The sequence below is a fragment of the Dysidea avara genome, chromosome 1, assembly GCF_963678975.1.
Source record: "Dysidea avara chromosome 1, odDysAvar1.4, whole genome shotgun sequence".
NCBI lineage: Eukaryota > Metazoa > Porifera > Demospongiae > Dictyoceratida > Dysideidae > Dysidea > Dysidea avara.
In genome coordinates, this window is record NC_089272.1 from 40289297 (window position 1) to 40306194 (window position 16898).

Sequence of the window (16898 nt, forward strand, 5' to 3'; positions counted from 1 at the left end):
CAGGCACTTATCGCTTTTGTTTTTGTTTTTTTTGGTCTTTACCAAAAATTTAGCTATGCTCTTGATGAAACCAGTCACCACAAATCCTGGAGCTGCCTATGAGGGAAGGCTTAAGCTACAAATTTGAAAACTTCACCATAAATGTAGCCAACCTAGGGTGTTTAATAAGTTCATAGTAAGCTGGTAATTGGTATAGACGTACTAATATTAAGAAGAACTGTATCTGTAATACAAGCATATGAGCAGTGGTGGTGTAAGAGGGAGAGCAAAGGGTATATCAAGAAATGGTTGGGAAGATTGAATGAAGCTTCCTCATACTGCAGCTGGCCATAGTCACAGGAAAAACACAATATATAAATACTAGATTGATCTCCCCATTTGAAGTCTGTATCTTTGGCGAAATAGGGACACTAGTTGTTGAGAACACATACATAACGCACAAGTTATCACACACATACCATCCAGCTGATTGTGATGTCTTCCACTTGCTGTATTGTGGTGGTAATTGAAGATGGAGTTACTCCAATAACCATTGGTGGAACTAATACATAAAATTCAAGTAAGGGTCACAGATACAAAATGAAACAAGGGAAGTCACCTACACCCACAGCTACAGTATGATTGTACTGTGTATACATGGGTGGACATTTAACTACTACTTCAGTTTTTATAGCTAGTAAATTGTATAGCCATGAACGAAGTAGGGGCTGTATACATAGCTGCAAGTATAGGTGACTTCCCTTGTTTCAATACTTCTTACAGTATTTCTATGACCTCTATTTGAACATAAAATTCCTAATTTTCCTTACATTTGTTTGTTTACTTTTTTTGTAACATATTGTCATTGGTTAACACTGCATGAAAGGAAAGAATGATTATCATAAACAAACTTCACATCTGAATGTGTGCCCTGACTATTAAATACCGAAAGCAAACTGAAAAGCAATTCTACTTCATTTTCAGCTACAGTATGTTTACCCATTTCATAGCTCAACAAATGAAGGACAACACAAGAAATATCTTTACAATACATCTAGTCACAATGGAAATTATAAACAATTTCTGTCATAAACTTGATAATCAGCAGAAGAAAGGCATTATATATACTATGCACAAGAACAAAGGAGAACAAAGGTACTTCCATGATGCATTCATTGTAGCTGCTGTGGTAGGAAAAAAGGTACATCTTGGGCCTAAGTGATAGCGACCAGTGAAGAAATCAAGTCCATGACAATATTTGTAGTCTAGTAAGGCATCGGCTATTCAGTCAAGCAGTCAATCAGCTAGTCTTGAGCACTCAGTCAGTTAGTAAAACAATTCAGTTATATACGTAAATTGAAAATATTTTAAATTCCATTAAGATTTGTTGAAAGCATTACCTTTTTTTGGTTTGATTATACCTAACCAATACTGCACATGCTAGCATGAAATGAAAACATTAAACTGGTTTAATTTTTGGGCGATATTTATGGGCAGCAAAATCCAAACTTTTATGACCTTTACTACAGGGTTACAGTGTACTACCGTAGTAATACCCTAGAGCATATACGGAGACTAGACTGCCAAACGAATGAGACTGTATGAATATCTTGTACATAGGAATAACCTGTAGCACCTTGTGTTTCATACTAAATACTCCGGCTTAATCCCTTCAGTGATTATCAAAAATCAAAACCAAATAAAACAGCTGAGTCTGTTGCATGAATAATATAGAAAGTGGCTGCATTATTGAGTGGATCTCATTCACAACCACATGGTGTAATTTTTGTAAGCAGAAACTGTGTAGGTAGAGAGAGCTGTGGAGTTTATTTTGCAAAATTCAAAAAGTTTGCTCAAGTGAACACTTTCAGATTTATGATACAGCATATGTACAATGAAAAGATGAGGCCAACTCGAATCACTTCTAATTGAATACGTTTTAACTGCATAACTGCTACATGGTCTGTGTGGCATTATTCTTCTTGCTTTACAGAAATTACTCTACTATCTAATCAGCAGATAACTTTTACTGAGTGTTTTTAAGCACATGGTTGATTTGAGTAATACTGTATAGTACAGGTTATGAACATACCACAACTGCTTGACAGAATTGGTTAGGTATAACATGTCTCCAGAGGGATCCCGAATGCTTCCAACAAGTTTCTATGGAATTATAGAGTTTTTGGTTTAACAAATTTTTTTTCACTAACTGACACCAGTAATAACTGCTCACTGAGTGGTCGACGCCTTCAGCCAAGCATAACCATTAACTCAACCATGGTTAATGCTACAGGCTTGATTTCTTCACTGTTCCCTTTCACTTACTAAAGCCTGAAACATGCCTTTTCATCTACCGTAGTAGCTACATTGGATGCATCATGGACTTCCTTTGTGTTTATTTCTTTCTCCACCACTGTGTAGGTGTTGATTTGTATGTACGTAGCACATACTGTAATTGCTTCCTAGTGCTGACTAACACATTTATAATAGAAACTTACATATTTTCTGTAGTGACTGGATCAATTGCAGAGGAATTCCTCATACTGCTCTTTGTTTGTATCGCTACGTACAGATGAAAATAAAGTAAAATGGCCACACTTTGCAGTTGCGGCATGCTTTCAGATTTGTTTTGATACAGTATGTCTGATGCCATTTCATCCATTGATGCAATGTGCAAAGGTTTACCAGTCATATTTATGTTAACAAAAAGGTAAAGTAGAGGTCATAGAAAAACTAGTTGACCTATGTACATACAAATGCAACTGTACTAGTGCACATTCACATAAATTCTTCAGTCGTGACTATATATAAGAGACTAAAGCAGGGATTAAAATAATGTCCACTGCTGCAGGTATATGTACATGTTTCACTTGTATTATTATTACTTTTTAATTTCTATGACCCCAACTCCAATGTAAAATTTCTAATTTTCACTTACACTTGTGCAAAATATGCTTTCCTAAACAAATAATGAAGCCAGGTGACATACATACACAATTACGTACATGCCTGGTAACACAAAAAAAGCTATGATAATTCACTTACCCTCTGATTTCAAAGATGAAGTGTGATTCATCACAACATCCTGACCAACTCTGTTCCTACCAGTAATAGTTATTGAGTACAATGTGTCACTAGTTAGTCCAGTATAGTTGTGAAAGTTGTTACTAGTAGTATCACTGTGTAGTAGTTCACTAGATGATGTATTACTCAACATCACTGTATAATTCACTGGTACACACTGAGTCGTATCATTCCAAGTTATGTACAAGTAGGATACACATCTCTCTACCACAATAGGTGTGGTGATTTGTGGTCTATCTACAGTAAAATTACAGCAATTCTTAAAATTCCTTCATGTTAGTATTGCACACTTTATGACACTACATGTACTGTTGGTATTTACAAATCATTGGTTTTAAAATGAAGTATGGATCCAAGCAATAACAATAGTGAAATAAATAATAGTATTACAAAATATGTAGCCAAATTGCAAAAATGGGTCTTCCACAGTCATTCAATTCTATGCATTTAAAAAAATAAATTGGCTCTCAAGACACACACGAACCTGAAAATTTCTCCATACATTGTTAAACTATGGTAGTACTCTCTACCGACCAATTTTCAAGGCAATAGCTTGTTTCAATCAGAAGTTATAGTTTGTAAATTGAATGTGTGTGGAAGACCCTTTTTCGCAAATGTGGTCACATATTTAATTAATTCCACGTAACCAGTGTTGTCTAGGTCAGCCAATAACCAGTGAAGAAACCTTAAACCAGTTACTTCCCACCCACTTGGTAAACCATAAATTACCCCTGCTGACAAGTGTTAACATCATAACATAACCTCAAAGAATGTGTAAATGTGTGATTGTAAAAACTGTTATTGCAAGACAGGATGTTGATGGTTACTTTGATACCACCCTAAACCTTCCAGCAGACTTGTTGAGTTGTATTATGTCTGCCAATATACAAACAAACCAATTAACCAGTTATTGTCAATCATTGGTAGGCAATTAACTGGTGACAAAAATTTTGTAGGTGTACAGCACTAGTTGGAACACCATCATCCATTCACTACTTTTATTAATCAGATCAATTCATTTTTAAATACACTAGTATGCTTTCTTTTTGTTATAGCATAGCAGTGATTACGCAAGTGTAATTACTGTATTATTGTACGTAGCTGATGTATTAGGGTGACTGCTGTATTGGAGTATCTTGATCTCACTGATGATCTTGTAGGGGTATCCTATGTGATAGATCAATAAGAAGCATGGTTGCTTTGTCTTGTCTTTTTGCAATTAGAAGTTATTATCAAGAGTAAATTTTATTATTTACTATTATTACAAGCGCAGCTTGATCATTAAGGGACATGATCACCATGGTCTGTTTTCTGTAGCGAACTGATTATTGTGTACTATCCTATTCCCTCCCACCAGCTTACATACAAATAATTTTATTTTGTGACATCTAGCTAGGTGTGTGTGTGTTTGTGTGCATGTATGTGGTGTGTATGTGAGGGGGAGGGTGTGGGTGCGTGCATGTGTCTGTCTGTAAGAAAAGTATCAGTACAACAAACTGTGCTTTGAGGTAGTTTCCTTGCAAGAAGATGATGACTAGTAAGATTGGAGAGGAAAGATAAAGGCAGATCACATGCCACATGTGAGAATGCTATTGTGGCACAAAATGGTGGTTGCATAATGTGTCATTTAACCTCTAGCATTGTTGGCTAGCAGACCAAAAATCAGGTTTGGACATTTTTAAAAATCAAAAATAGTGTTACTGGATAGTACATGCACAAAGACTATATTATTATGTGGAGGTATTCTTCTTTGTGTAGAAAAAATATTCTTGGGGGGAAGAGAGATTTCTACTACTGTATATAGTACTATTGTACTGGTAGTACGGTATGATACAGTATGTAAATCCACACAAAAACAGCCAAGCTGTGAACAAATGGTACGGCCTAAAAAATCCTGGGTGAAAAAAGTTGTGAAATCAAAGGTGGCGGCCAAGAAATGGCTGCAATGATGTCAATGCTAATAAATTTTAACAATGCACATCTTTGATTTCACAACTTTTTTCACCCAGGCTTTTTAAGGCCACACCATTTGTTCACAGCTTGGCTGTTTTCGTGTGGATTTCATATCTTTATAAAACCCCAAAACCAGCCTATGGCTAACTTTGAGGTTTATTTTTACTCACATTTCTTCTTTTCTATGTAGATACAATGATGATTATTGAAGACAGACTTATAGATGGGCCTAATGTATTTCGCAGACTGGACTCATGCACTGAGTTGGATACAGCTTTTAAACAATAATCCAGACATTATCCATCTCTTGCAACACTAGATGACACTACTATAGAGCTACAACTGCTGATACTACTCTTCCTTACAAGTCAACAAACTAGTGCATGCACTAATTAATTAGAATACATTACGATACACAAGTACTAGCAGTGATAAAACGTGATAGAGGCTATCGTTGTAGCTTAGATGTTTTTCCTTTGTTGCTCCAGTACTTAGCACTAGTGTTAGAGTTGTAGTGATGAGCCAGTTTATTTGCATAGCCCCGGCCAACGTTGAAACCAGGTCACTACTGCTGACCCGGATGACCCACTGACCCGGATTTGACCCGGATTAATTAAAGCCGAGACGTGTTTCGGCTAGTCTCGAGCGAGTGAACGAGTCTACATTTTGAGCGTTCGATTCGTGTTCAGTAAATATTGCAACTTCAGCCTAGCTGTAGGTTGAAGACCAAAAAAAAAAAGAAAAAAAAAAAAAAAAAAAAAAAAAAAAAAAAAAAAAAAAAAAAAAGGTCTTCACCTACTGACAATAGCTACCCCTCACCATAGATACCCTCAGTTTCGTGCTACCTACTGCACTTACTAACAAATAGGCGTGGCTGAGCACATGTTGGTAATGCGATAAGTGGGCGTGGCTCACGAAAGAGCTATGCGATAGCGTTTATAAGTTCCACGTCATCAAACGAACAATTTCGTTTCTCACGTGATCCAATCCGGGTCAGACCCGGATAAATTGTAAACCGGGTCAGACCCGGATGACCCGACCCGGTTTCAACGCTGGCCCCAGCATCACCTCGCCAGCCGAGCGGTGCTACCTATAGCTACAGTACCCTGCCAAGAATTATTACCGGCTCATCCCTACAACCCTAGCACTAGCACTAGTGCAAAAGCAATAAAGGAAAACATCTACGCTACAACAATAGCCTCTATCACGCTTTATTACTGCCAGTATTCGTGTATCGTAAGTGTATTCTAATTAATTAGTGCATGCGTTAGTTTGTTGACTTGTAAGGAAGAGCAGTATCAGTAGTTGTAACTCGATAGTGGTGTCAAGAGATGGATAATGTCTGGATTATTGTCTAAAAGTTGTTTCCAGCTCATTGCGTGAGTCCAGTCCACAAGTCCAGTCCACAAGTCCAGTCCATGAAATACATTAGGCCTTATAATAAATGTATTTCTTTGCATGTTTTAATTAATTCAATATTTGATAATATTAATATAATACTCTAATAGAGTGTACTTTTTTAAGGACTTCTAATAGAACATACATAGAATGTTCTAGAACAATCTAATACTTCCATTGGTAGATCTATGAAATTACAGATGCTTGATTATAAGCAGATTTCAGCTAGAAATTTCATTTATAAAGCAGAACTTAAGCAAGGTGATCAGCCAAGGTAGTAGTGGTTCAGTTGTAAAGGATGGAGGTGTTAGGTATGGAGGTCCCTGGTCCAAACCCTGGTAGGGTTTTTTTCGACATTTTTTGCACACCTTTTTACCATGCGGTGACTGCTCTATTAGAGTATCTTGATCCCGCGATTTTACACTTGGATGAATTTTGCTTTCTACCTTTGTCACTGTAACTCTATTGCTAATCAAATTATCAAAAGGCACTGCTACGATTATCAGCCTATCTATACACCAATTTTCAGGTTATTTCTATAATCAGTTTACCCTGTAGCCATGACAGAAGTATGATCTTTTTCTACATGAATAAATGCTCATAACTCCTTGAATATTCCTCAGATTCACAGCAAATTTGGTACGTGAACCCACCATTACAAGCTCTTCATTTGTGCCAAAGATCAAGGTGATCGAGTTACATGTTTGTATTTTGTAGCAATTTATGCAGAGTGTGCAAAAAGAAATCGAAGCCCCTGTAGCCCCTGTACGGCATAAGAAGAAAAAAACAAAGAAATTAACAAAACTTTGAATGCCTATATCTCGCAAATGGCTGTGTGGCATACCCTACCTAGGGGACAGCTATAACGTACAAATGGTGTGCTTTGGAGAAGGGACCATGGAGCTATGCACGCGTGAAAAAGCTGTTTTCTTTCTTCCTGTCAATATACTCACTGTGTGGTAGCCAATTTTCTTGGCCACACAACACACTACCATGTGTCTTGATCACGATGTGGTCACCGGCTTTCTTGGCCGCACAACACACTACCGTGTGTCTTGATTAGTAAAGTTTAACTAATCGACCCAGTTATTCCTGTGCATGTATATAAATCAAACATGTCTGCTGCAGTCAAATGCATACAGGAATGTATACAAGTGCTGGGTGTTTGGATAATCACATAATAAAAATCCAATATCACTGATACAGAAGTTGTGTGCACAATCACCATATTCATGCTTGTACAACATAAATAACAGATGTTAATTTTTTTAATGGCACATCCAACTACAACTAACAGAGCAAGCAATCATTTTGGTGTTTGGTTAACAGACAGTTTGGATAAACAAGGCTCCACTGTTAATTCAATTAACTCCATACGTATAAGAATCGCAGACTTACTTGTAAGAGAAGGTTGAGTAGCAACTTGTATACTAGTTCCCATTGTGTTCCCAATAAAGGCAACAACACTCACAGAGATATCACCAGTTAACATCACCGTATTGTTAAAATTGTATGAAGTGTCACTGGTTACTACTGGTCCAATAGTATCACTAGATGACGACAATGTTATCATATACTGAACTGAATTACTACATGGTCCAGTGATAGTAGTCCAACTAGCATTAACATTTAAACAATTGTCTGTTGCCATCAAATTGTTAACTGTCTGTATACCTATAAAAAATTGTGACACAAAAATTAATTAGGGTACATAAGGGATAATTATACCACACTGGTTCAGAGTATCTTTTTCTTATGCATTGCAAGTTTTTACTGTGTAAGAGGTATACTATGTACGTACATAGGACTGTTCAGAATAAGTACATAGGACTGTAAGTTCATGATTATAAAAACGCATTCCTACATACAGTAGGCTGTAAAAAAAGTTTATGTTTCATAATTGTAATTACAGTGTGATTACTAAGTAATTACACATGTTTGTACTGTAATTACATTTTGACCGTAATCCATAATTATACAAAAAAGTGGTTTTTCACCAGCCACATTTACAATATATTCATAATTACTAATAGAGCATAATTCGTAATTACGCCACTACAGTGTAATTACAATTATGAAATGTAAATTTTTTTGCAGCCTATTGTATGTACTTTGGAATACCCAGTGCAAATTCTAGCGTGAACTATTTTAACTAGTAGGAAAGAGATGAGTGAAGGACAGAGGTCAATTTTGGGGATGCCAGGATGCCTGGGGATGCCAGGATGCCAATTTTGGGGATGCCATCTCATCATGGCTTCACAACTTCACTACAGACAATTCAAACAAAGCTGGGCCACTGAACAGTGCCAAACCTTTACTTGTGGTTTTCACAAAGTCTAACAAAAGTTGCTGCAGGAACCAGACTTGCCAGTTCTGAAGAAAGGATAGAATGAAATATGGTATCTATTGAGTCAGCAATAAGTTGTGGTAAAAACAGGAAACAGGGTTGATCACAATTATGGATTATTTTCAAGTTAAGTTTATCAGGAGCACAAGCACGTACAAAGTTCAAAGGAGCATTTAAGGTGGCACAGAACAGTTTTAATCTGAGTTCATCATGAAATTTTCCATGTCTGAAACAAGAAAACCATTGCCTTTATATAAAGCACACTGTACTATCAGGTATCAATAAAGCATTTCGCTTTCTACCCTTTTCTAGCTAATGCAATAACACTATTCATGGATCATAGCATACATATGTAACTCAATTCAAATGGGCTCCAGATTTTTATTCTTAATCTAATTGTTACAATCTTAAGATTGCCATTAAAAACTGCTGCTGTTGTACATTATTCGACAGCTTTTGTATCAGGTCACCATCAAACTGAGAAAAAAAATCACATTACTGTGGTACATACAGTGCAGTTGCCACAAATAAGCATTGCAAAGTCTATTCATTACCTAAAAGCAGGATGAAATACATAACATTATGCATGTGGACTTTAAGTTATTTTACCCTATAATTTACAGTATATAACCAGATACAGTACACGATCCTTAATAGAGATTGGAAACAGCATCACACACCAGAAATAGCTGCATTTTAGAATACATAAGTGGTTTCCATATTCTGTGATTTTACTGACCCCTTTCAACTGGTGAAATATGCCACCATCCTGCTACATACATAGCTTCATTTATCTGCTTGAGCATTTGTATTATAGTTTTGTGCTAGACAACAACTGTGTCAAGTTACAAGAACAGACACATGATGGTAATAATGGGTACACACCATCACAGCTTTTAAACTTGATGATGACAACTGTATACTGTAATGAGTCCATTTCCAATTCCTATTACAATGCCTAAACACTGTACGTATCTATGCTATAACCCAGAAGGTGTATGTCTGTATGATATTGCTTTATTACTGGTTTACAATATCACACACCCATTAATACTGTACTCATTCTCAACAAATGGTAACTACAGTTACAAGTACAATTGAGAGATAATTGATCTGTGAATTTGAATAGTACAATTGTAAACAAATAAACTGTACATTCACTAAAATTACCTGCAACTGACACCATCCTAGCAGTAGATTCACCCACACCAGCACTATTTCTACCAGCCACAGTGACAGTATAACTATTATCAGGTGTTAATCCAGTGAAATTGTAGGAGGTGTCAGTTATTCTCATCATCACTACTCCATCAGATGGTGATATTATCACATCATATGACACTGGTCCACATACTGGGTCACTAGTAACAGGATCCCATGAGACAGTAGTACTCAAACAACCACTACTAGCAGTAGTGATGTCCCTAACAGGGGATGGTGGGCCTACAATATGTTGAAAGAATCATAATGGAGTGTATTACGTATATTCGAATAAAATGACATCACTGACAAAAATTAACAAAGGAAAATAAATAAGTGATGTTTTGCTAATTCCACATTTCAATACTATTAAATTTCTAATCTTAAAAACTGACATTATAGTACGGTTTCATAGTAATTACATTGCATTAACTGCAGATAAAGAAGGCCTTTCTCGTGATTGGCATTTGTGAGTCTGACAAAGACATGCTGTGTTTTTGTTTGATTCAAGGACCCCCCCCCACAAAGATAGTGACATTCTGCAGCTTAAACCTTAAATATACCCATTTAGATTTTGGACTGCAACCATCTAGGAGCTGTAATTTCCCATCACATTCATAAGTACTATGATAATCAGTCTGAACTGTGCCAGTGCATACAGCAGTTCTTGTACATTAATGATCTCATTGCTGGTGCTGATGTCATTGGTAATGGCTTTCAGTTATACAAGGCAGCTAAATTGGAGATGTCAGATAGTGGCTTTAACTTGCACAAATGGAATTCCAATTCCCCTTCCTTACTAGCATTAAAATCAGAACAAAATGAACAGAAAACTAAAAGAGAGGCTGAAGGGGTGAATAAATTAGAACCTGAGCCAGATAAGCTACTTGGAATTCAATGGTTTCTTGAGCCTAATGAATTTAGATTCTGCTTTGGGGAATTATAGGCTCATGCAAGATGCTTGCCATCCAGCAAACAAACAGTACAGCATGTAACTGCTGCCATTTTTACATCAATGGGTTTCCTTAGTCCTTTTGTCATTCTTTTGAAGGTGTTATTTCAAACACTTTGCGTAAACAAGTCCCACTGGAATGATCACCTTCCTCCAGACAACAAACACCTTCCCCCAGAGGTAAAATCACCTTCCCCCAGAGGTAAAATCAACTGTTAGAAAGCCTGAAGGTTGCTCCCCACAACAAACAATCAATTTTGCACCTTGAGCTATTATGAGCATTACTTCTTGCAAGACTAAAGTTTTCCAAAGCTTGATTTCCAATTTCAATTGTTAGTTCCTTTGGGTGGACTCCTCAACAGCACTTTGCTGGATTCATAATAAAAATTATATATAATACAGAATTGATGAGATCCATAAGCTCAGTGACTGGGAGAGATTATCCTGGAAACTTGAGTCCTGCTGATTTACCTTCAAGGGACATCATGGCTTCAGATCTGACTGACTAGGTGTTGTGGTAGCAAGGTCCAGACTTTCTGATGGGATCGACTGCAACCATTGAAGCATATAACCTCAGCCATAAAGCTCAGATAGAGATGGTAAAGAACATAACCCCAATACACTTTCTTTGGTTACTACCAATTCAACCTTTGTGTGTCAGTCTATTAATGAGTTGATTGATTGCAGCATCAATTATTGGATGTGACTTCTTATGTGATTTGGTTCATTAAGAAGTGCAGGAAGCAAACTCACTCATGTGAATCTTCCATATCTCGTACTGAAATGAATCAATCAGAGCTACTATGGATTAAGACTTAAAGTGTAGTGTTTAATTTGCTCATTAAATCTGACATCTTCTTTCTTGCTCAGGTCCACAACCCCTGTTAGTCCAGGAATTTGGGCTGTTTTTTTTTTGATAGCCAGGAAGTTTTGCATTGTAAAGGTCAACTCAACAATTTATCTGCTCAAGTTGTGAGAAGAGTTGCAATGCCTTGCATGTCACAAGCTTGAAGGCCCATCATACCCTTCAGTTTCAGGACCAGACTTGCCAAATGAGAGAATTCAGTTTCAGACCATCCAGCATTTACTCACATAGTCAGGGTTGTAAGCCTTTAAAAAAAGGCATTTTTGTGCACTTTTGGATAAAAGTATGAAACTTGGCAAAAAGTTTGTGTGAATGAAAAAGATTATTTTTTGATAGGGCGCCACCTCAGATTTGACCTTTAGTGACCTTTACAGACAATTTAATGTTCAAAAACTGTCAGTTTTGTCTCTACAGTATTTTACAATTGTATGATCCAAAATCCACAAACGTGGCATCAAATTGAAGCATTTTCCCTAAAGTTTTACAGAAAGTTTATAGATTATTCTGTTCTAAAGTTACAATGATTTTTGTGGTAAAATATGCCACTATTGTCTCCCACCCACGCACAATTTTGAAATACGTAAATGTAGCCTTTTGGATTATTGATCTTGTTTTCCAAGTAGTGAAGTGGCATTAGTAGCTTTTGATGGAGGTTCATTTTCTTTTCCAGATAATAACCTTGCTTTTAATCTTTTTTCAGTTTTCTTAGCCTTTTCTGCCTTCTCTGCTGCTTTTTGGCCTTCACTAGCACTTTCTGCTGCTTTTTTTTCTGCTTTCTTTTTAGTTTCCTTCACAGTGAAAAATAAAAGGTAGATTTAACCCAAATTTGTGAAACTCAGCTAGCCCAACTTTTATAGGCTGAATAACTAAAACCAAGTGTAATATATTTATTAAATAAACAATGCCAAAGTAGTTTAAAATAGTTACATGGTAAAAATTATATATAAATATATATTATTTAACCAAGTAGATTTAACCTGCTAAATGTTGCAGTAACTGTCAAATATCTAGGTAGTTACTACTTTTGAAGTTGTTTCTACCTTTCTTTTTTTACAGTGTTTTTTTCTTTTTTCCTCCTTAGTTTTTCTTCTGCTTTCTTCTTCATTTATTTTTATTTTATTATATTCTGTATCGATGGAACCCTAGAAAAAAGGCTTTAAACAAGTTGTTGCACTACAAAAGTAGTCGCACAAACATTCGCACCAAAACACTGACCTGATTTTTTTGCACAAAAACTCTTCGTCAAGCCCTAGAATATGTTCAGAGTTAATCTTCACCATGTAACTTAATTGACAACTTCCACAGTACTTGAGATTTTTGGCGAGGAAAGCTTCCATTTAATATTTTCCCGTAAGCAAATAACACCACACATGTTTAATTGACCTTGTGCAATCGACTTCTGGTGGTTGCTAAGTGAATATTAATGAGGTGTTAGTAAAAGTTGATGTTATTATTAGTCAGGTTGTTCCTAGTAGATGTTGTACTCCTGTTTCACTGTAAACACCCGCCTTGGAGATAATGTACTGTGGTCAGGTCACAGGTAAACACTTTTTTATAAAGTATTATGCACAATAAACAATACAGTATTCATGGGGACAAAACAGAATGGGAGAAATTCACACTTTTGTAGAGGCAAGTTTGTGAAGCAGAAAGTAAAATGGAGAAACCCTGTAAAAACAACTACACCAAAATTGTAGATGGAATTAGAATTGTCAACTTACAGATGATCCAGGACCATGTGCAGGATGTGACCAATTATGTCACAGCTTGTCACAAACCATCAACACAACATAATATAGTTGGAAGGGTTATCTTCACTACTTACGTCTCAATGTACAAGTTGCAACACTGACAAGTGAAAGAATTAAGTGGTAGGCCATACTGGCTGGGAGAGTAATTTGGCAGCAGTGTGGGGCCAGATGCCCACTGGTGGTGGATATGCTACACTAACTGAGACTATGGCCATACTAGGAATACCAAATATTACAAAAAATTATTCATGGCTGGCATTGGCTGCTGAGAAAACAATTGGCAAGTGGTGGTGGGAGCTTCTTCAAGAGTCCATGAAGGTGGCTGTTTAGGAAGAGAGAGCTATTGCCATCTATAAAGGGAGGTACCGTCAAGGAATTCCTGCCATCACAGTTACTGTTGGCTGGAGCAAAAGGTGCTACAGACATTCATACAATGCAAAGTCAGGTGTGGGAATCATTACTGGGAAAGAAACTGGAAAAATTTTATATATTGGTGTCAAAAACAAATATTGTGCTGTGTGTAATAAGGCAGGAAATTATATCCCACCTCACCGACCACACATACTATTTGAACTGAAAGGGTTCATCAGCAAGCATGGAAGCAGATATAATTCTGGAGGGATTCAAAAAAATAGTGAGGAGCAGCATGGATTCAGGTAGGCGAAGGGGAAATATACCCCACATTTTCCAACCTACCATGGAAATATGCTATTGAAAAATGTTGAGTGTGCTAACCATGCCATTAAATTCTTTCAGGCTCATCTAGAGAACTTTGTGCAGAGTAATCCCAGTTACAAGGGAATAGGAATCTCACTGAAAACATGAGAAAAAGCTTACAAAAAGCTGCTCGTAGTGCAATTGTTATAAGAAGTCTAGAGCCAGACACACATGTAGCAATCCATAAGTTACAACATGACTTGATGAATGGCCCATTACATTGCTTTGGATACCACACAAGATGTAGTGACAAGTTCTGCAAAACAGCACAGAAGAAAACGGCCAACAGTACACTGTAGTACAGCACCTGGTGCTTCTACATGTATACCTGATCAACAGCATGACTCATTCAACTTGCTATCAGCGCAGCTCAGAAGCTCACTATCACTATTAAGTACCATCACTATCACCACAGCTCAGCTTTGTGCCACAGTCCAGTTCCACACAACATCGCAATTCCCTAGCACAGTCCAGTTCAATACTACAGCAAAGCTCTGTACACCAGTTGACTATGGAACAATTAAAGGATGAACACCTAGAAGATATACAAAGTGTTATGAGTGCACAAGTTGGGTAGAAGCTACAATTTGTGATATTAGAGATATACCTGATGTCGGTCCTCTCCAGGGAATACATAGATGAAGACATGATTTGTGACATTCAGCGTATCATCAGTAGATTAGTACTAGTAATAGCATGGATCCCCATTTCCAATACAACACTCGTGGTATTTATCCCAAATTTCACTGCTACCCATGCTATTCCCAGTTAATACCATACTCGCTGTATATACACATGCTGTGCATTAGCGTTGCTATGTACGCAATTTGTCACTATGTACTAAACAGACATAAACACTAATTGGCACTACATTGTTAACATAAATTTTAGCCAATAAAATTGCAATTACAACTTTTTCACTGCTACCAGTGAAATACGGGATAAATTTCACTGGTACTATTGAGACTTTTGTATGGGCAGTGAAACAGGTTATGGTATTAGTTAGTAAAGCCTCCCAGTTAATAGGTACAATATATAATAATAATGCAATAGTGTTATACTATTTATTTTGAAACTAGTAACTTCACAACAAATCTCGCAGAAAGCTAGATGCATATTTGATTCAAATTTGATGGGGGAAACAAATGAACAGAATTCTAAGTGGGTCATGGCAAGCTCACTGTGCTAAAGCAGGACTGAAGTGCAATGAAAGACCAGCATGGGGACCACAAATTTGGGAGAGGGCCTTGTCTGCACAACTCTTGGATGTATTTAAGAAAGCTTTTGCTGCAGCAGTGGTAAAGACAGAATGAGACAAAAAATTAAAAGTCACCCAGAAACCTAACCTTCAGGGAAAAAAAGCTAGTCTATTTTTCGGAAACAACATCTTATCTTCCAGATGAGCATATTCAAGATACAGTTTGCACTTGTAAGGTACAGTTTTAAATATTTTGGTGCAGGTATAGTGGTGGACCAGATGCCTTAGATGTTTCAAGCAGCATACCTCCTTAGCAGCTTCAAGAGATAGCAAACACCTTCTACAAAACTAAGGTTGTGGTCAGCTTGCTTAATTGCAAACACATTGAGTTGGAAATAGCACAACATGGCTGTAGCGATGCACCAGCATATGTACAGTGGATAGGACAAAAAAAAAGAATAACTCCTTCCAATGTGGAACAATTGCTAAGTGATGCACTGCAACACCAGTTGGCCATCTAGTTAATCGACTTCTCTATATATAATTTTGTGGAAACAGGGCCACTAAGGCCAACAATTGTAAATTGCTTGTTTCCCATCCTAGTCAGGCAAAAAATACCATGTGGGTGGGCGGTTATTGTTTATTATCTAATCAAAAACAGCCAAGCTGTAAAAAAAGGTGCGGCCCCCATAAAGGCCATGGTGAAAAAAGATGTGAAATCCAAGGTGGCGGCCAAGAAATGGCTGTGATGGTAGGTTAATGGTTACATTTTAATAACAACAATTCAGATGAATTTGGTGCCAAGACCAAGCGGCACAAAATTCACCTGAATTGCCGTTATTAAAATGTAACCATTAACCTACCATCACAGCCATTTCTTGGCCGCCACCTTGGATTTCACATCTTTTTTCACCATGGCCTTTATGGGGGCCGCACCTTTTTTTACAGCTTGGCTGTTTTTGATTAGATATCACTTCTTTTTGTATTTGTATACTGCAAAGCTGGCCTATGGCTGGCTTTGGGGCTTTTTTAACCCATGTGTTTTTTTCTTTACCACAGGAAGAAGAAAAGAACTTAAAGAAGAATTTTAGTACTTCAATTATTTTTGATTTTATTAGTAATTATACAAATTATATACATATATTTATTACATGCTCATTATTCCCCACAGGATTTTTTTGCAGCTGATCTCTCTACTGGGTGACTTGAAATGTAGCTGAACTATATACAGGATGGTTTCTTTGTAGCTGAACTCTCTGTAACAGGTGATTTGTTTGCAGCTAAACTCTCTACATGGTGGTGTCTTTATAGCCGAACTCTCTACATGATGGTTTCTTTTTAGCTGAACTCTCTATAAGGTGACTTCGTCTAGCTGAACTCTCTACAGGGTGATTTTTTTGTAGCTGAACTCTCTGCAGGGTGATTTGTTTGCAGCTGAACTCTCTACATGATTG

At 37.0% G+C, this 16898-nt stretch overlaps 1 protein-coding gene across 5 annotated transcripts in view; it reads right to left on the minus strand.

The window, feature by feature from the left end:
- Positions 1-16898, minus strand: part of LOC136264338 (mucin-17-like) — a 330828-nt gene that overhangs the window by 193008 nt on the left and 120922 nt on the right. Inside the window, exons 1-4 of one of the 5 annotated variants that reach the window (XM_066059086.1) lie at positions 9932-10243; positions 7813-8088; positions 3025-3300; positions 459-541 (exon numbers count right to left, since the gene is read on the minus strand). The exons of 3 other annotated variants lie outside the window; for them this stretch is intronic. In XM_066059086.1, coding sequence (XP_065915158.1) covers positions 459-541; positions 3025-3300; positions 7813-8088; positions 9932-10061 — 765 coding nt within the window. In that variant the 5' untranslated portion in view covers positions 10062-10243. Of the gene's footprint in view, positions 1-458; positions 542-3024; positions 3301-7812; positions 8089-9931; positions 10244-16898 lie in introns of those variants that run through there. One more of the 5 variants, XM_066059078.1, reaches the window with a different exon arrangement.